The 20,227-nt window shown below is 38.1% G+C and overlaps 2 protein-coding genes and 1 long non-coding RNA gene across 3 annotated transcripts; 1 reads left to right on the top strand and 2 right to left on the bottom strand.

The window, feature by feature from the left end:
* The first annotated feature begins 2,617 nt into the window (after positions 1-2,617).
* Positions 2,618-9,762, top strand: LOC137179725 (intelectin-like). Its single transcript, XM_067584631.1, has 8 exons — positions 2,618-2,704; positions 4,248-4,319; positions 4,408-4,566; positions 4,800-5,047; positions 8,076-8,234; positions 8,317-8,434; positions 9,226-9,329; positions 9,420-9,762. The coding sequence occupies exons 2-8, from the start codon at positions 4,250-4,252 to the stop codon at positions 9,570-9,572; spliced, it is 1,011 nt and encodes a 336-aa protein (XP_067440732.1). The 5' UTR covers positions 2,618-2,704; positions 4,248-4,249; the 3' UTR covers positions 9,573-9,762.
* Positions 9,763-12,723: 2,961 nt separating this feature from the next.
* On the bottom strand, positions 12,724-15,357 carry LOC137173409 (intelectin-like). The gene is made up of 6 exons (XM_067578224.1): positions 15,330-15,357; positions 14,961-15,208; positions 14,255-14,413; positions 14,055-14,172; positions 13,036-13,142; positions 12,724-12,949 (listed from the first exon to the last, which is right to left on the bottom strand). The coding sequence occupies exons 1-6, from the start codon at positions 15,355-15,357 to the stop codon at positions 12,797-12,799; spliced, it is 813 nt and encodes a 270-aa protein (XP_067434325.1). The 3' UTR covers positions 12,724-12,796.
* Positions 15,358-16,714: 1,357 nt separating this feature from the next.
* Positions 16,715-19,324, bottom strand: LOC137179728 (uncharacterized). The gene is made up of 3 exons (XR_010927861.1): positions 19,239-19,324; positions 16,895-16,966; positions 16,715-16,799 (listed from the first exon to the last, which is right to left on the bottom strand). It is a non-coding gene; the product is annotated as an uncharacterized lncRNA (long non-coding RNA).
* Between the last annotated feature and the right edge of the window lie 903 nt (positions 19,325-20,227).

Here is a 20,227-nt window from a genome sequence, read left to right as displayed (position 1 = left end):
ACATGGACATTCACTCTCTGGACACTTCAGTTCACAAAAGACATTACAAGGGGCACAGATCAGATGCTTAGTTTCAGTTAGCAAAATATCTATATAGCAGAGGAGGTGAATGGGATGACCATCTACGGCAGGTTGAATTTGCATACAACACGACTGTTCACTCCTCCACAAAACACACTCCTTTCTTCCTGGCCCATGGCAGAGCGGTCCACCTGCCTGCAGATCTCCTCCTAGGAGACTCACCAGGACTTTCAAATGCCACACCAGGTACTCCAAGTGAATATGTCAATTCGGTATTACTGAAACTGTGTGCTGCTTTTCACTCTGTTGCACATAACATTGAGGCAGTAGGTGCTCAACAAAAGCACCACTATGATCGTCGGATGAAACACACAGCCTATGAGCCAGGTGACTTAGTGTGGGTTGACCTTCCTGCCCTTACTAGACAAAAACTGTCACCTAAGTGGACCGGCCCTTTTAAAGTTCTACGACGGCTTGACTCAGGCACAGGTGACATTGGAGTAGACTATGAACTTCTGGATCAACGGGACCCTAGAGCTAAACCTAAGCTCATTCACTACAATCGCTTGAAACCTTATCGTTCAGCCTGGTCAGCTGACAGACTTCCAGTTCCACCCTCACCTTCAGAACTGACTGCACCAGCAAACGGCCCAGGTCTCCCACTGCTCACTGCACTCTCAGGCTCCAGACCTTATGTATACAGGCACCCAAATAAGCCTGGGTGCTCTGTGACTGCGCCTAGGGATCAGACAAATGTTTGCCCTCTGCCCCAGAGTGCTACTAGCACCACAACACAGGTGGGAGACAGTGTTGCCACAGGACATTCCAGTGAACTGTCTCCTGTAGTTCAGCCTTTCACGGGAGTAAGGACTAAGTCAGGTCGTTGTGTACGTCCCCCAGTGCGTTACAGGACTGTTGAATGAACTGTTGTCTGTTTTACATGCTTAATTGAGAAGTACAAGAAAAAAACAAAAAAACAAAAAAAAAACACTGGGATGTTATAGGCAAACACAAGGAAAAAAAATGTATCCTGTTCCACTGTTGTTTGTTGTTGTTTTGCCAACATCATCTGTTTATATTGTTGTTAAGCATAAAGTAGTTCATTACACCTATTTGGAAGCAAGGACGCTTCTTGTGTAAGGGGGGGACAATGTGTAAGAGTGAAGTTGTGTCTTATGGGCAAAAGTTGTGTAAACGTAAGGTTAAACATCAGTTTACTGTGTTTTGTTGAACATTGCCTGTTTGCATATGTTTAGTGATGCAGTGTTTGGGTGATATTGTAGTGTCAGCCGCTCGGCGGCGCTGTTCAGACAGTGGGTAGTTTTGACGGGAGAGAAGGAGAGAAAAGGGTGAGAAGTGTGATGACTTGACTGAGCTGTATTTGAACATGACTAAAGTTATGAGGAGAACCCAGAACGTATTGGACTGATTTATTGCCTCAGTCACACCCACGTCGCTTACAATAATGAAATTTGCGGTGCGAGAGAAGCGAACCTACCGACAGCATTCCAATGAGGGGATCACTTCTGAGGGAGATGGGTCACCACAGAGGGATCTACAAAGCCATAAACTAACATAAGCAACGGCATGGGAGCAAACTTTGAGGACCAGCATGGAAACTACTTTTTTACCTGCAGCAGTTGCGGAAGTCCGGTGAACGTAGGCGGGGCGTGCGTTTAGCGTCAGGGAAGCACCTAGAACACAACTACCCGCCTTTATAGGGTAACCACAGACAATGATTAGCTCAAGATTGCCTAGTAATCAAGAGGCTAGGAGACTACAGGCCTGCTCAAACCAGAAAGGAATACATTTCCATTCTGCTCCATAAAGTTGAAATTGAATATATTATATATTGAATAATACATGTGCAATGCTATACAGTGCATTCATACTCTTTGTTTCGCTCTCCAGTACTGTATAGGAGGAGGTGGATACTTCCCTGAACTGCCCCCTTATCAGTGTGGGGACTTCCCAGCATTTGACTGGGACAGACTGGAATTGGATCATGGCTGGAGCGCGTCCAAAGAGATGACTGAGGCGGCTGTTTTACTGTTGTACCGCTGATGGTAAAACTACATCATATTCATATGACAATTACATTTTTAACATGGATATGAAAGTCACATTTACACAGAAAACAGACCTGATATTTCAGAATGTAATTTGAAATGAAGCCACATACCAGCAAATGGCATTACTGAACTTCATATGGAAATAAAATATAAAATGTTGCTTGTTGGAAGATTTTGAGAGCTGATGGTTGTGTTGGTCTCATGGTCTGATGATCCACCACTTCAACGAGTCGTCCAAATTAAACAATAATACAATATGTAATAATACAATAGTAATACATTATTGTCATAACTGGACTCAAGAACGTCACATGCAAGTTTTAGCTAATCATTCTCCTCAGTATATTGTGGGGAATACTTCTGACTTGGACCTTTTCATGTGACAAAAAAGGCAAAGGTGAGACGTGTGAGGTAAATATTGTGTTTAATAAACAAACATCAGTCAGGAAGACATTCATTATGTTTTCTGTGTCTGAGTGGTTAAATATTAATCAATTTGCACTTTGAGCCATGAGACGTCAACCAAGATTCATAAACAAGACATAAAGTAGTTGTGAAGTAAAGTAATGATCGAGCTTTGACCAAAACACATCATATTGCAATCAACACAGGTAGGAAATAAATGCTTTAAAATCTTGATGCTGGTTCTGAAACTTGTCCTATATTTTAATGTAATATCTGATCAAAAAATACATGAATGTAAAAGCAGAAAGGAGATTACATTGAAGAGCAACAAGAATAATATTTAATATCAGGAGAATGTTGCTTTGACAAATTTCCAAATTTTGGTAGATGTATTTTAATGATTTGTGTGTGCATGAAATAATGGGTACCACTTTCTGAGCATCAAGTTTTGGGTTGCCAGGTTGTGGGAAATCCTCCTCCAACATGAAACTTTGATTTTCTCTTTAGTTTTTTAAAGGAGAGGTTCACAGTTTTTCAAGTCTGTCTTAAATCAATAGTCAGGTGCTCATATGAACATGTAATGAAACTATAATCAATCCTCCTCTTCATACTGACCTTTGGAGGAAATCCACAGTACTTGTTTTGAGCAAAAATGTTTTAAGCCAGATCACGTGGATATCTTTCAAAGTTACAGTATTTTTAATACAAAATTCCCTCTTTATGTGTCCTTGTTAAGTGGGAATGAAAAGGGAGTGTCAAAAAGAAGGAAATTAATAATAAAAAGGATGTAACTTTGGAAGATTTTCACTTGAATTGGCTAATTTGGATGACTGAAGTCTCGTATTACCTTTAGATGCACTTTTCAATGCATTTTTGCATTGAAGAAGGACTGTGACGTTTGTCCCCCATCACTTACATTGAAGGCACATTAAAACTGGATCTTTTAATGGCTGGTATGAACAGGAGGAATGTTTACAGCGAGCAAAACCTGTTTCAATGTTCATTTGGGCACCTGAATATTGTTTTAAGACAGACTGGATAAACTGTAAGCAGTCCCTCAAGGAGACTGTTTGACCACTTACCTTCTGGAGAAGGGCCGCAGGGCATGTAGATCAAAATCCATTCAGGATCATTTTATTAACATGTACAACTGCAGACTTGATGGATTATGGTAAGGACCCTTTATTAGTGATTTATTAACATTCATAACTGCAGGCAACCTTTGCTGATGGTTTATGTAAACATGATCATTTATTAATAACATACCAACATTTATAACAACAGACATGATGACTTATTAGAGTGACCCATAGCAGTTATTTAGCAACATTTATAACTATATTGCTACCATAAAGAAGCACACAGTCATTGAATGGCAATGGGAACTTCTTATCTTAAAATGCTTTGGCAACAAGTCAGCCAGTCACCTGCAGTTGTACATGTGACTAAATCAATAATAAAGGGCCCTTACAATAATCCGTCAAGTCTGCAGTTATCAAAAACACATTACAAATGTAATGTTGTGATAGCCTGTTTATAAATGGATGAATTAATATTTTGGATGAGTTGTCCTGCAGCCCTTTTTCAGAAGGTGATTGGTCAAATAGTCTATTGCAGGGGTGTGCCAACTGAATTTAAGAGGTAACTGAAAATACAAAGGACATTTGATGCTGGAGGAGGATTTCCTACAATTGAATAACATACTCTAGTCTGTAGTAATCGGTACAAATATTCTTTTTTTTTTCACAGACATGTTATATCGTACTCTTTTGCTGTTGGTGGTTTTGGTGTCAGTGGAACATGCATCCTTTGCAGGACCAGGTAAAATAGAACATATATACTCAAGATACATATGCTAATTGACTGCTATTTCCAACAGTACATCACTGCTATCTAACTTTATTTTCAGTAAATGAGGAGCTCACCCACATAAATGTCATCAGAGATGTCAAGACAACACAGAACCTCACCAGGACAAACTTTGAACATTTGGAGAAACTGAGGAACAGATCCAGTTATGTTGCGAGGAGCTGTAAAGAGATGAGGGACAGATATAATGAACAGGAAGGTGAGCAGGCTATACCTGCAGGAGATGTTCATGCAGTACTATGAAATAAAATAGACTTCTAATGGAATGAAAAATTAAACATCTAATTAAAGTTTAATAAATTAAATGTGTTGCAGTCCCCTCAAACACATGTTCTGAACAAATATTTTGTCATACAACTCACTAGCAGATGAATGGTAAAACAAAGGTGGGTATTGTTTTATATTATATTTAATATTTTCTAATATTTTCAGATGGGTTGTACTACCTGACCACTGCTAACGGCATGGTCTATCAGACTTTCTGTGATATGACCACTGCAGGAGGCGGTTGGACGCTGGTGGCGAGCGTCCATGAGAACAGTGTTTATGGAAAATGCACAGTGGGTGACCGCTGGTCCAGCCAGCAGGGCAACAATGCTGATGTGCCAGATGGAGACGGGAACTGGTCCAACAGAAACACCTTTGGAACAACAGAGGGTGCCACTTCAGATGATTTTAAGGTACCGACACAGACATGCTGCATACAACAATATTCGCTTTTATAGGACACTGACAAATATTACTGTATTGAATGCCATGTTAAGAGAATCCTTTTCATGCACAAACAGTATCTTCTCAGTATTTCAGAAAATAGGTTAACTTAGACCTGAAAGTCCTTATTCTGTACAAAAATATTTTAAAAGCTCATTAGATGACAATTAGAGGTTTCAGCAGTCTGATTTAAACAAATCAAGTTGGTATCTTACCAGGTGCTGAGTAGAATCATATAGGGTTCTTTGGCTTGTCCCCATAGGAAAACCCTTTTTGGTTCCAGCTGGAACCTTTTAAAAAGGTTCCACCTGGAGCCCTTTTAGAAGGTTCTACCTAGAACCCAACAGAAAGAGTTATACCTAGAACCATATGTGAAAGGTTCCACCCAGAAAACCCTATGAGAAGTTCCACAGAGAACTCATCTATGGTGTAATGGTTTCACCCAGAACTCTCACTAGGGGTTCTTTCCAGAACCTTTTCACTCTCTAAGGGTTTCATTTCAAACTCACCTAGAGAGTTCCACCAAGAACCCTATTATATTTCAAGGGTTTCACCCAGAACCTTCTTGTCTTCTGAAGGTTCGATCAAGAACCACATTGTATTCTACAGATCAGGCAAAAAGTTACTGAATCCCATATATTGTATATTGTTGTCATCCAACATTTTAACAGTCTATGTTACAATTACCAATTTTGACATTGAGAAAACATTCAAACAATTTTGAACGAGAAAAAAATGTATTTAAAAATCTTGGAAAAATGATGCATAAGGAGGGGAGACTCTCTGAGGATAAACCAACAAATCAGGAGAGGCTGTGTAGGTCCCGGCGGGGACAGGTCAAAAGTGAGCATAGGACCAGTGGAATCAGCAACATGACAAAGAGGACACAAACAAGCCAGGCACATCAGGCTGTCCTCAGCAGGTGAATTCATGTAATCTCCAGCAATAGTGACATAGCAGAGAGGGAAGAGAAAAAAAGACAGTTAGTAGCATCAATCCAAGGTATACTTACTACACCAGATGAAGCAATAGGCCATCTACAAACAACAGAGTAATGCATGGTCCAATGAGAGCAATCAGAGTATGGGCACATAATAATCGTAATAGCAGAACAGATTGAATAAGCCTGTCCTCCAACTCCTTTACTAAAAACCTTAACTGGCACACAAGGTGAAAGTGAGGGAACCCCACAAAGTTTTCACATTAATATATCTAAAATAGTCCACCTGTCACCATAAAAGTCCTTAGTTGGAATCAAGCTTGCTGAAATAAGATATCAGATTTAGCTTACCTTGATTCAGGTGATCATAAAATGTGTGAACAGTAATCACTATTGATATGTCACACCTGTTTTGTAGAGAAGGGCAGACCATGTGGTGCAATCCATAGGGAAGACATAGGGAAACCAGCTCTCAGCTCCCACATACTAACCCTGGCAGGGCAGCCAGCTCCCAGGCCCCACATACTAAACCCCAGCCTTTCCCCTGGGAGACTGGGGTTCAATTCTCAGCTCCAACACCCCTCCACTCTGTAGCCCTCCATCCCCCCCAGCCCTCCCACCATCCGTAATAAAGGAAAAATAGATAAGGAGGGTCAACTGCTCACTCTCCTAGGAGAAAATAAAGGGCAATTTAATTAGGGCAATTGCCAGAGGTTGTAATCACGGTGGTCAAAACAAAACTGACATGGTGGCTCAGTGGGTAAGAGTACAGCAGTGCTATTTTGAAGAATGCGGGTTTAAGACACGATCTTCCCACCAGAGAGCACATCACGTAGCTACATTATATATATGCACTGTATTCTTACATTCTCACTCCTTATAAAAGCACCAGTTAAGTGTTGTTCATCATGAATTAGAAATTATTAAAAAAAATAAAAATAAAAAAAATAAAAAAAGTCTTCAAAAGACAAATGCCTCACAACTCAACCCTCGTCTCTATGGTCTCTCCACAGCCTACAACACCTATACACGGTGTATCTCACATTAGAGGGACTAACCAATTAACATAGTGTCTGTTCAATACAGGTACGCAATTAACTATTGTATGGCATGAAATGATGGTAAAGAAAGATTATGGCAGAACACAAGTAAACTGAATTGATCCAGATACATGTACATTTAAAAATACTATGTGAAATATGGGTAAACATTTGAATGTTTTAGGGTGAGGATCTTCTAATACCCATGCTTTCAGCAATCCTTGAAGAACTCTTTCTTCCAAAAAGGGTTTTTCAAAAGCAAATGGTTCTGGGTAGAATCTCAGCCCTTCAAGAAGAACCCTTTTGGAACCCTTACTTGTATGAGTGTAAGTATGGAGGAGGAAAGATCACAGCAAACAAAAACAGTTTCAATGTAAATGAACACCTGACTATTGTTTTAAGACGGGCTTCAAAAATTGTGAACCTGTCGTTCACTACACTGAGAAACATTGATTGTTCTTACTGTTGCATGCTGGGAAATCTTGAGGAGAGGCATAATGTCATTTATAAAAAATAACCTGAGTTGATGTTTTTGACATTCAATCTTTTGTCAGAATGTGACTTTTTCTGACACCACATTGCTGAATATCTCTTATATTTTATAATATTTTATATCAAATGATCAGATACAGTAACCTTATCCTTTTTTTCATCTCCCACACATTTTTTGACAAAATGTGTTCCTCATTTGCATTCGGGTGTGGGAACACGCTTGTAGATATTACTTTAAAGTTTTGGTTTGCTGTATGCTGCCCTTGGTGCTTACTAACTCCACCTGCAAATCAGATAATCTACATTCCCTAAGAGACACATGTGGACTCAGTTTTTGTGACTCATTAGTCACTAGTTGGCAGATAACAGCGTTTTCTACTGTGCCCAGTTAGTGTCCATCCACTGTCAGAGGTATAGCAAGTCTCAAGATGGAATAATGAGCACTGTCTGTCATTTCATCATTTAACAATTGAAATGTGATCCAAAGCATGATTAGAGCTGTGATAATAGTGTACATTTTTACAGAATCCAGGTTACTATGATATAGTAGCAGAAGACATGTCTGTGTGGCATGTTCCCAACAACTTCCCACTGGAGCACTGGAAGCTGGCAGCCTTCCTCCGCTACCACACTGACAACCACTTCCTCCGTCTGTACGGGGGGAACCTCTTGCAGCTCTTCAAGGTAACTTAGTCAGTAAGGAAGTGATTGTAAAGTAGTTAGACTACAGGAACTTCTAGCTCTTTATAACATGCTTTTCGTTTAGCAATATCCAGTGAGATACAACGTTGGCTCATGCAGCAACAGAGGACCAGCTGTTCCCATTGTGTATGACCATGGAGACACAGAGTCCACCAGCAACTTATATGGACCCAATCCAAGAAGTAAGAAGCTTGTTTTTAAAGAAGAAGCTGTTTCACCATCATTATTTTGTATCAATCATTGTTACTTGTATTTATGGAAGAAAACATCTTTTTGAATGATATAAAAAAGTGATTAAGTAGAATTAGGGAACACAAATTGCATTTCAAATCATCTCTCTGCTGTCCACCAGCTGACATGTTTGTTAGATATCTTAGTGGATGGTTTTCAGAGGCAGCAGAAGTGAACTAAAATTGAAATTGGGGAGCCTAAAGAAAGACAACATTTGTAATACTTTGCAACCATTAATATGTAATTACATTTTCCAACAATTCATCACATTAATAGTATTTCTCAAAGGAATAGTTTTGGAAAACATGTTTGCTTTCTTGCTGAGAATGAGATGAGCAGGTTGATACCACCAGTATCAGAGTATGTGGCTGTAGACAGGAAGCGATTAGCTTAGTTTAGCATAAAGACTTGAAACAGGGGGAAACAGCTAGCCTAGCTCTCACCAAAGTTAAAATATAATCTCCTTAATTAAAACTTGATATCTATTTTGTTTAATTGGTACAAAGAGAAATGTAAAAACAACAATTTGTGGTTTAAAGGGGAGTTATGTGCTCAGAGCAGTGAGCAGTAAATCTGTTCCTTTTTAAAATAAATATATCTTGGTTGACTGTGAACCTTGAATTATAAAATTGTTAAGCAGCTAAAACAAGTTAACAACTGCCAGTTGTCAAAATATCAGAAATGGATTCTGTGTTTAGCAAAGTAGCCTATTAAATTGTTTCTTTTCTGTTTTTTATGAAAGGGGAGTTTGAAGCTGGTTTCATCACATTCAGAGCAATAAACAATGAACGTGCAGCCATGGCTATCTGCTCCGGAGTTAAGCCGACTGGATGCAACACTGAACATGTGGGTCTGAATCCATCATTGCTCTTCTGCATTATATAATGTATGTGCAATGCTATACAGTGCATCCATACTCTTTGTTTCTGTCACCAGTACTGTATAGGAGGAGGTGGATACTTTGCTGAACAGGCCCCTAATCAGTGTGGGGACTTCCCATCATTTGACTGGGACAGACTGGGACTGGGAGGAGGCTGGAGCGCTTCCAAAGAGATGACTGAGGCGGCTGTTTTACTGTTCTACCGCTGATGGCAAAACTGCATCATATTCATCTGACAATTACATTTTTAACATGGATAGGAGAGTCTGTGTATGTTGTAGCATATACATATATACATACATATATACATACATATGCATATACAAACAAAACAGACCTGCTATTGCAGAGTGTACTTTGAAATGAAGCCACACACCAGCAAATGGCATTATTGAACTTCATATTAAAAAAATAAATAAAATTTTGCTTGTTAGAAGATTTTGAGAGCCGATGGTTATGTTGGTCTGATGGTCTGATGGTCCACCACTTCAACAAGTCGTCCAAATTAAACATAAAATACATCATTGTCATAACTGGAGTGCAGAACATCACATACAAGCTTTTTCTGATCTGAAGACCCTATGAAGAAGAAAAAATAATTTGTCTGTCACTTTTGTTAAATACAATCAGATAAGGTTGGTTTGGTTTGGCCACAAACTTGTTTACGGTTAGGGAATTATCTTGGTCATGGTTTAAAAAATTAACCAATTCTGACTGTTGGTAAGAAACAGGAAATGAGATCTCGTCATTTTGTTGACCCGTCCATCCACCCTGACCTTGTTCCTCTGCTGAGTTTGTGGCTCTGTAACAATGATTTTCCCCTGAGTGTATGTGGAGTCGGTCCTCTTTCCAGGTATCCATGATGATGGAGGTCATGTGGCTCAGGTCCTATCTGATTTTGGCAGTACCTGGAAGTTGCTTAGTGTCCTGCCAATCAGATTCTCCATATATCAATCTATCATTGAGCTATCTATAAATCCTGTTTCTCCATTCTGTATTTGTCTAATTTTGCTTTCTAGGTCTATTCTGTACACACAGTATCTATTGCATGTCTGTCCATCCTGTGAAAGAAATCCCTCCTCTGCTGCTCTTCCTGAGATTTCTTCCATTTCTCCCTTTTATATGTTTTCATCAAAAACTGTTATTTCTGGGCATTTGCAGAAATGAGTGATGCTGTTTCTTTGGAGGGGACCATCTCAACACAGTCCAGACTGAAATATAAAGAATATAATTATTGGATGGATTACTAGCAAGTATTTACAGCAGCAGGATTCTGTATGTGGGATTGACTGAAAATTAACTACAATGCCCATGTTTACTGTAATGAAGAAACTTGTCAGCTAGTGCAACAATGGGCCTTAGTGATGTGTTTTTAATAGTTTTGGACAACAATTGAGGTCTAATCCATTGTTGGTTTTCTTTTCATGGGATTCATTGACAATAAGAAAATTATAGAATTTCACCAAACTTATCCTTTAATATAGCTTGACTGGACAAAAACTGGTCTTACACTTATGTGCATGCTCAAAAATTGAGAGGAGCATATGGGATCAGCAATAAAAATGTCAGATACGAAAGAAAATGTTCAACTAGAGAGAGAGAAGGTATGAAAACAGGTAAATGTGAGGATGAAGACAGATATTGAACAGTCCCTGCTGTATTCTTCATTTTATCCACAATATCTTTAAAGTCCCCCTGCACTCAGAAATGTGTTTTGCCGATTGTTACTCCAGTTGAATGTTTGAGCTTCACGGTGCAGAATGATGAATGTGCAGACTTAAAACATATCTGAAAAGGGGGGGAATATAAAGCACAATGCACGTGTGTAGAGGTGGGGGACATATTTATCTGTTACACAAGGCGCCCCTGTACAGTAGGAGCAGGAAGTTCTATATAACATACAGATGAGGATCCAAGTCTACGGTACAAAAACTTAGCAGCAACATGTTAACATCGGAGACCAGGGGGCTAACAAAGTAGTTTCATTTAGAGAAAGTCACAGTATTCTTTAAGCATAAATTTGTTAAAAAGGTATAAACGGTTCTAAGGATCCTCTAGGGTCAATGCTACTCACAAGATCTGTGTGTGAAAGACATATGTAGGGAAATTATCTATACATTTATACTTTATTATAAAGACCTTCTGGTAATGGCACAGTACAAACTCTCAGGAAATGTAACAAAAATTTACAATGTCTTCACGTCACATTTGCAGATTAAAATGTAACTAAGGTCTCTGGCAAGATCAATAGTTTCAAAAAAACAACTTCTCTTCAACCAAAATAAAGGACACCATTTTGTTAGTCCAGCTATCTTGACAGATTATGTCAAAAATACATACATACAAACATACAACATACAAAAATAAGGACAAATATAAATTAATATATATTAAAAGATTCAGATTGATACATGGGGGATCTACTGAATAAGTACAAGTATTTATGATACAAGGTTTCTCCTATTAATCACACGACTCACAGACAGGAAGCAGGAAGTTTACAGGAAGAGGTCAGCCATCAGTGACCGGTTAGTCCTCCAGGGAAGAGACAGTGGCACACCATTGGAGTCATCATGACCAACAAAAAGAAGTAGAATACAATAGTAGATTTTTTTTTTTTTAATTTTCGTGTCTGGTCATTTTCATGATCCATCCCTCATGGGACTATTGAGACACATTAACCTGCAACAAACCAAACATTCTGGCATGTTATCTACCATCATCTAACAGCACAATACATACATATCAGCCAAACATAAACATAAACATAAGCATCATCAGACTTACAATATAAACCTCCCACAAATAATGCTCCCGGATCCAGTACATAAACCATTTAAATCACTAATATAGATGTAAGGAAAAAGTCATCCCTTGTGTTTGTTTTTTTGTGTTTTTCTCCACTTAAAAAATAAGTCTCTTTTCATACAACAATACAATTCAACATCCCCACCAAGGAAGCATCAATCATCAGTTCAGCACTGACAAGGAAAGAAACTCTTTTTTTTGTTAGTTGTTTCAGTGTTTTTTTAAAAAAAAAACAAGGTTGGTGGGGGGAGGACCTGGAGGGTGGAGGGTTTTCTCAGGAGGACCTTGGACAAGGGGATACAGGGATCAAGTGAGACAGGCAGGAACACAAATTTATCTGGAGAGGAGAAAATCTGCTGAGGGTACTGTTTCTTTTTTCTTTTTTTTAAATGAGGAACACTTTCTGCAAAGGAGGAGCCGTCAGTGCACTGGAAGATGTATTTCCAGCGTTTGATGCTGTTATGCCAACAATGACAGTAAAGCACACCCTCTTGTGTAATACTGCATAATTACACTCTGCAATAGCAAGTCTGTTTTGTGTGTATATGCAAGGCTACAATAGACAAACACTTTCTTATCCATGTTAAAAATGTAATTGTCAGATGAATATGATGTAGTTTTGCCATCAGCGGTAGAACAGTAAAACAGCCGCCTCAGTCATCTCTTTGGAAGCGCTCCAGCCTTGCTCCATTCCCAGTCTGTCCCAGTCAAATGCTGGGAAGTCCCCACACTGATGAGGGGGGTGTTCAGCGAAGTATCCACCTCCTCCTATACAGTACTGGAGACAGAAAGAACATGAATGTACTGTATAGCATTGCATATACACTATTTAATGTAGAAGAGCAATGATGGATTCAGACCCACATGTTCAGTGTTGCATCCAGTAGTTGGCTTAACTCCAGAGCAGATAGCCATGGCTGCACGTTCATAATTTATTGCTCTGAATGTGATGAAACCAGCTTCAAACTCCCCTTTCATAAAAAACAGAAAAGAAGCAGTGAATTCAAAAAGCTACTTTCCTAAACACAGAATTCATTTCTGATATTTCAACAACTGTCAGTTAGGGGTGCAACAGATTGCAAAACTCACGGTTCAGATCGGATCATTTTTCAGATCAGCAAAGACAAAATAAAAAGGGTTGAGACAAATATAATTTTGCTTTCCATTTATTCTGCTACTTAGCTACTTAACAATCTTATAATTCAAAGTTCACTGTCTCCCAACATTTACTGGTATTAAAAAGGAATAGATTTACTGTTCACTGCTCCAAGCACATAACTCCCCCTTAAACCACAAATTGTTAGTTTTACATTTCTCTTTGTACCAATTAAACAAAACATATATCGAGTTTTAATATGGGAGCTTATATTTTAACTTTGGTGAGAGCTAGGCTAGCTGTTTCCCCCTGTTTCAAGTCTTTATGCTAAGCTAAGCTAATTGCTTCCTGTCTACAGCCATTTACTCTGATACTGGTGGTATCAACCTTCTCATCTCACTCTCAGCAAGAAAGCAAACATGTTTTCCAAAACTATTCCTTTGATAAATACTATCAATGTAATAAATTGTTGGAAGATGTAATTACATATTATAGTTTCCAAAGTTTTATAAATGTTGTGTTACTTTAGGCCCCCTGATATCAACTGATATTATTTAAACTTCTCTGTGTCTCAAGAATTCATATCTGCTGCTTCTGAAAGCCATCCACTGAAATATCTAACAAAAATGTCAGAGATGATTTGAAATGCAATTTGTGTTCCCTAATTCCACTTAATAACCTTTTTACATTATTCGAAAAGATATTTTCTTCCATAAATACAAGTAACTATGATTGATACACAATAATGATGGTGAAACAGCTTCTTCTTTATAAATGAGCTTCTTACTTCTTGGATTGGGTCCATATAAGTTGCTGGTGGACTCTGTGTCTCCATGGTCATACACAATGGGAACAGCTGGTCCTCTGTCGCTGCACGAGCCAACGTTGTATCTCACTGGATATTGCTAAAGGAAAAGCATATTATAAAGAGTTAGAAGTTCCTGTAGTCTAAATACTTTACAATTACTTCCTTACTGACTAAGTTACTTTGAAGAGCTGCAAGAGGTTCCCCCCGTACAGACGGAGGAAGTGGCTGCCAGTGTGGTAGCGGAGGATGGCTGCCAGCCTCCAGTGCTCCAGTGGGAAGTTGTTGGGAACATGCCACACAGACATGTCTTCTGCTACTATATCATAGTAACCTGGATTCTGTGAAAATGTACACTATTATCACGACTCTAATCATGCTTTGGATCACATTTCAATTGTTAAATGATGAAATGACAGTGCTCATTATTCCATCTTGAGACTTGCTATACCTCTGACACTGTATGGACACTAACTGGGCACAGTAGAAAACGCTGTTATCTGCCAACTAGTGACTAATGAGTCACAAAAACTGAGTCCACATGTGTCTCTTGGGAAATGTAGATTATCTGATTTTCAGGGGTGGCGTTAGTAAGCACCAAGGGCAGCATACAGCAAACCGAAACTTTAAAGTAATCTACAAGCCTGTTCCCACACCTGAATCCAAGTGAAGAATACATTTAATGAAAAAAATGTGTTGCAGATGGAAAAAAGGATAAGGTTACTGTATCTGATCATTTGATATAAAATATTATAAAATATGAAATATTCAGCGATGTGGTGTCAGAAAAAGTCACATTGTGACAAAAGATTGTACATCAAAAACATCTTGACTCTCTTTTATAAATGACATTATGCCCCTCCTCATGCAGCATTTCTGTACCGGCACCTTAAAATCATCTGAAGTGGCACCCTCTGCTGTTCCAAAGGTGTTTCTGTTGGACCAGTTCCCGTCTCCATCTGGCACATCAGCATTGTTTCCCTGCTGGCTGGACCAGCGGTCGCCCACTGTGCATTTTCCATAAACGCTGTTCTCATGGACGCTCGCCACCAGCGTCCAGCCGCCACCCGCAGTAGTCATGTCACAGAAAGTCTGATAGACCATGCCATTAGCAGTGGTCAGGTAGTACAACCCATCTGAAAATATTAGATAATATTAAATATAATATAAAAAAATACCCACCTTTGTTGTGTGATTGCTGAAAGCACACATTGTTCTTCGCATTCTTTCTTCTTTTTATTATTCCACATTCCATACGTTTTTTGGCCCTTTTCAACTGCTTCATATTTTGTGCTATAAAAACCATTGAAATGTAACATGTTTCAGCGATTTTATATAATTTTTTAAAACATTAAAATTTATAATGGCTCTATCTATCTATGGGAGGAAAAGTCCAACTGAGTTGGAGTCTTTGTCACTTTGACACTCAACTGCTCGAACGTCCCCTATCCTACAGACGCCATTCGATCTATAAAATGTTCACAAATCTCTTTAAGCCAAAAGTCAGGGGTTTTACAGACGTTGTCAGATCTCACCAGTGTGTCATGATCAAGCACAGTGGAGAGCACAGATCATTTTAGACCAGAAAGAAATATCTAACAGGTCTCACCCCCACAGTTTTAACTCCTCAAGCACATATCTTGCCTCAATATGTTACCACAAGACTCCTCTCTCTCAAAATGTAAGTACATTTCACATAGGACTTATAGTTTTTGAGATCTGAACCTTAATTGATAGAGAGTCCCTGTCATGTTCTCATTGACTGCAATACAGTCTGCGGGCTGTGTATGTCCTCTCACTCCAGTTTTTTAAACTTACAGATTCTCTCTTCCTTCAAACACTTTTTACACATATCATTCATTCTCATGGTAAGCTAGTCTTGCTTTCATGAATGATGTACAAATCTCTGGGCTCAAAGCTATAGTTTGAGACAAAATGCACATTGATATGCTTGTTAAATACATCTCTTTCTGTCATTAAAAGCATGTCCGAGTAGTCCAGTGGTTTTAGATCACATTAGAGTTCCTTTGAGATCCAAAGACTGAGAGTTGGAACCCTGCTTAGGGCAGAACTCAGTAGAATTGAAGGTGAAAAACTGCAGGTGTCCTCAATCTGCTTATTGAGACTATAACTGATAAATTTCATGCAATTGAAAGACTAAATACCAAAATCTGAGTAGGTTTTGTTGTGTTATGTGTTAGCTCAGTGCATAGTTTGCTTGACTTGACTTATACACATTGAGGGTATAGGTTCAGTCTGTAGGCTTTTTAATATTGTACAATTTCACTTGATTCTATTTCTTCTTCAGAATTCAGTCTTTCAGTCATCTAAGTCAGCTTTCAGCAATCACGTGCAATTTCTACAGAAATTGCATTTTCTAGTTTTGATTTATTATTCATCTGCTGGTGAGTTGTATGATAAAATATTTGTTCAGAACATGTGTTTGAGAGGACTGCAACACATTTAATTTATTAAACTGTAATTATATGTTTAATTCTCCATTACATTAGAAGTCTATTTAATTTCAAAGTACTGCATGAACATCTCCTGCAGGTAAAGCCTGCTTACCTTCCTTTTCATTATATTTGTCCCTAATCTCTTTACAGCTCCGTGCAACATAACTGGATCTGCTCCACAGTTCCCCCAAATATTCAAAGTCTGTCTTGGTGAGGTTCTGGGTTGTCTTGACATCTCTGATGGTGTTTATGTGGGTGAGCTCCTCATTTGCTGAAAATAAAGTTAGATAGCAGTGATGTACTGTTGGAAAGAACAGTGAATTAGCATATGTAGGAAATATCTTGTGTGTATGTGTTCGATTTTACCTGGTGCTGCAAAGGATGCATGCTCCACTGACACCAAAACCACCAACAGCAACATAATATGATATAACATGTCTGTGAGAAAAAACAGAATACATATATTGAAACATTAAAGAACCATATTTGTACCTGTTACTACAGACTAGAGTATGTTATTCAATTGTAGGAAATCCTCCTCCAGCATCAGACTTCCTTTGTCTTTTCAGCTAGCTCTTTAATTCAGCACAGAGGTCAGACTTACCGCTGCAATCTTAGGTTGAAGTCTGAGAGAGCGTTGCTTGATCTTTTATACTTTATGGATAGAGAGTATACCACAGCTGGTGGCTCTTTATTAGTGATTTATTAACATGTACAACTGCAGGTGACTGGCTAACTTGTTGTTGAGGCATTTTAAGATAAGAAGTTCCCATTACATTCTTGTATTACCTGTTTTTGAAGAAGGAGCAGCTGCTAAATGATCCACCAACACCAAAACCACCATCAGCAAAACTATATAACATCCCTGTGACATTAAAGATGCTTTATATTATCCCATAAACACCTGATACAACACTAATAAGTAAATAGTAAGTTGTTATATCACAATCTGTCAGAATATGAATTTAACACCTCTGCCTGAAGGGGATTTTAAATTTGGAAAACTGCTTAGAAAACAAATGGTAATATTTTTGTGTTTTCCTTCACTTTTGTTGTATTTACTTCCTCACATTGATGTTGCTCATAATGAATCAGGTCTCTGCGGCAAAGAAAGAAGAAAGATGTTACTTATTTTGTCTCTGGTGATTTGATGGGGGATAACACATCACTGTATGCTCTATAAATCAGAGGGTGAACAATTTACAGTTTTAAAGTATAAAAGGGCTGTGTTTACTATGCCATTGGTGTTCAAGTTTCTTTTGATTTCCTGTGTTACACAACTGTGTATCAAAAAAGACATCAGGTTTCAAATATATATCCAATAAAAGAATCAGAAAAAAATGTTTGGAAAACAATATTAATATCAGAATCAGACTCAAGAGGAGACAGAGTCTGAATTCTTGGTTTAAATCAGAAGCTAAATTGCTTAAACCAAATTAGAATTGGAGAATTATGAATTATTTAAATATCAATAATTCATAGTTATCTTGCATCCAGCCCCTCTCTGTTTTTTCATTATAACTGTATTTATGTACAGTACATATGTTTGTTCTTGCTGTCTGTCCTCATTAGCTGTTGTTGTTGTGAACAATAAAGTTCCTGACTAAACAACTAAATATATAAACTGTTCAGAAAGATGTTTGGTGGCACAATTCTTCTCCATTAACTGCACTACTGGTAAGTCTCAAATGAAACATGGTCAGTGGAAACCTGATTAAAGGTAATGTACTGCAAAATAACCAGCATTTAATATATGAATGTTTTTATTTTTGCTTTAGACATGCTTTAGACCTTTTTACATACAGCAAATGTCTGATAAGCATCAAAACATCTGAAACAAAAGCCAGAGATTTACAGATCTTATCAAATGGTTCATCAATGAGAAACATCAATTCAGTTAAGAATATCTGCAGGTTTATCATCAATATGATATGATATTAGATCTACGGCACACTGAGAGAAGCAGATTTTGTAGATATATAATGACAATAGTGACAATGCATTTTCTGGATCACAACTGTATTAAGTGCGATGAAAACAAAGGGCCACATGCACAGTTTTTGCAGTGAAAGGAGCAGTTAATAATTCCACTGGATTTCAGTCTTTTTCCAAATTTAACAATTAATATGTCTAAACAAAACACTGTCAGCATGTAGCTGCAGCCAAGACATTAGACATTATTTTCTGTATCAATAATCACACACCCATAAAAATCCTAATATTCAAACCCTGTCATATATATTCACAAAAAGTCTTAGAGCTACAGTGAATACAGTACAAAACAGTGGGTTGTAATGTCTTAAAAACAATATTCTCTGGGTCCAAAAAGTTGAATCCAAATCATGACAATGCAAGTTTTGTTCCTAGTTCCTAGATAGACACATCGCCTCCTATATTTAAAAATACTGAATAAAGTGTGAAATTAAACTGAATTTTTTTTTCTTTCTTATGGAAATTTGTGAACCCAAAGAAAATTCAAGATCCATGTTAATAACAGCAAGAAAATGAAGATGAACATAAAAAATGGATAGTTTGTGAACAATTTTGATGGCAACATAATATCTGCAAGTGCCATTTCTAGTCAATGAAGCAGCAGAGGAAATATTCAGCAGTTTTACTTCTTACTACACTCTCTACTAAAAGCTATAATCAATGTGCTCTCAAAAGGTAACACCTGGGTAAGATCAACATTTTGAAAACAAGCTTCTACCTCAATAATACTGCAAACTGTAACCCTGTGATGTAAATTCTGTCCTAGTTTGAAGGACATCCAGTCTGTAGGATATTTTCTCACCTGACAAGTTTGTATGAGACAGTAAATCTATAGCTGTCCTTTCTGGTCATGTGAGCAAAGTTTACATTTTGAGCCACCTAACCTCTTGAAGTGCTTGTAGTCATTAATCATCAACTACAACGGTCGGACAGTAGGGTTATTTTGACTGTTGCCAAATTTAGGACTTTCCGTGGCAGAGTACTCTTATAATGAGTCAATATTCATGGCAAATCTTGCTGTTTAACTGAGAAACTTCCATTTATGCAGGCTGCACTGGCACATTCTTTATCACTCTTGTTTATTTTATAACAACCTGATTTTTATTTCTAATAAATGTCTCACTTATATATAAATAAGTAAATAAATAAGTATAAATATATAAACAAATACATGTTTTGTGTTATTTCACTGAACTCAGTGAATGCAGTGTCTGATTCCTGCCACACTGTACTCTTAAAGTTATCATTTTCTGACCAGTTCAAACCATGTGTGTGCTGGTGTGTGTGTGTGTGAGATCTATTTTTAGATGTTTGAATGACACTGTGAGAGTGGGTGGCAGCCTCTCTGATGCCTCGCACTAATAATTCAACTGCTTCACACGGCAGTGGGAATTAGAACCGGCATCCAGCTGTGAGCTCACAGCTGCACCGACGACTCATCTCCTCTGGAAATATTCAGTTTTTATTAAGGATTGTGATAAATAAATGTGTCTCCCCTCGTCACTCCTATAGCTTCCTTTAATTAATTTTTCCATATTTCTCACTTAAATCCTCAAGTGCTTCTGCCCTCTTTTATTCATAGTTTATGGTTAACTTTCTCTCCCTCCTGCCCCTCCTTTCCTTTTTTCACTTTCTCAGTCTTGTCTGGTTTGCTCGTCTTATCTGACCTAATTCATTTTTCTGCCGGAAACATTCAGATTCATTGAC

Source organism: Thunnus thynnus, chromosome 3 (genome assembly GCF_963924715.1).
Source record: "Thunnus thynnus chromosome 3, fThuThy2.1, whole genome shotgun sequence".
NCBI classification, from domain to species: domain Eukaryota; kingdom Metazoa; phylum Chordata; class Actinopteri; order Scombriformes; family Scombridae; genus Thunnus; species Thunnus thynnus.
This window is presented reverse-complemented; position numbering and strand designations above follow the sequence as displayed.

What these genes read in the sequence shown, in the direction of transcription:
- LOC137179725 (XM_067584631.1), top strand. Translation starts at nt 4,250, where the DNA reads ATGTTATATCGTACTCTTTTGCTGTTGGTGGTTTTGGTGTCAGTGGAA. An exon ending in ACCTCTTGCAGCTCTTCAAG is followed by an intron (nt 8,235 to 8,316) that starts GTAACTTAGTCA and finishes CTTTTCGTTTAG; the next exon opens with CAATATCCAGTGAGATACAA. An exon ending in ATATGGACCCAATCCAAGAA is followed by an intron (nt 8,435 to 9,225) that starts GTAAGAAGCTTG and finishes TTTTTATGAAAG; the next exon opens with GGGAGTTTGAAGCTGGTTTC.
- LOC137173409 (XM_067578224.1), bottom strand. Translation starts at nt 15,357, where the DNA reads ATGAAGCAGTTGAAAAGGGCCAAAAAAC. An exon ending in ACCTCTTGCAGCTCTTCAAA is followed by an intron (nt 14,173 to 14,254) that starts GTAACTTAGTCA and finishes CTTTTCCTTTAG; the next exon opens with CAATATCCAGTGAGATACAA. An exon ending in ATATGGACCCAATCCAAGAA is followed by an intron (nt 13,143 to 14,054) that starts GTAAGAAGCTCA and finishes TTTTTATGAAAG; the next exon opens with GGGAGTTTGAAGCTGGTTTC.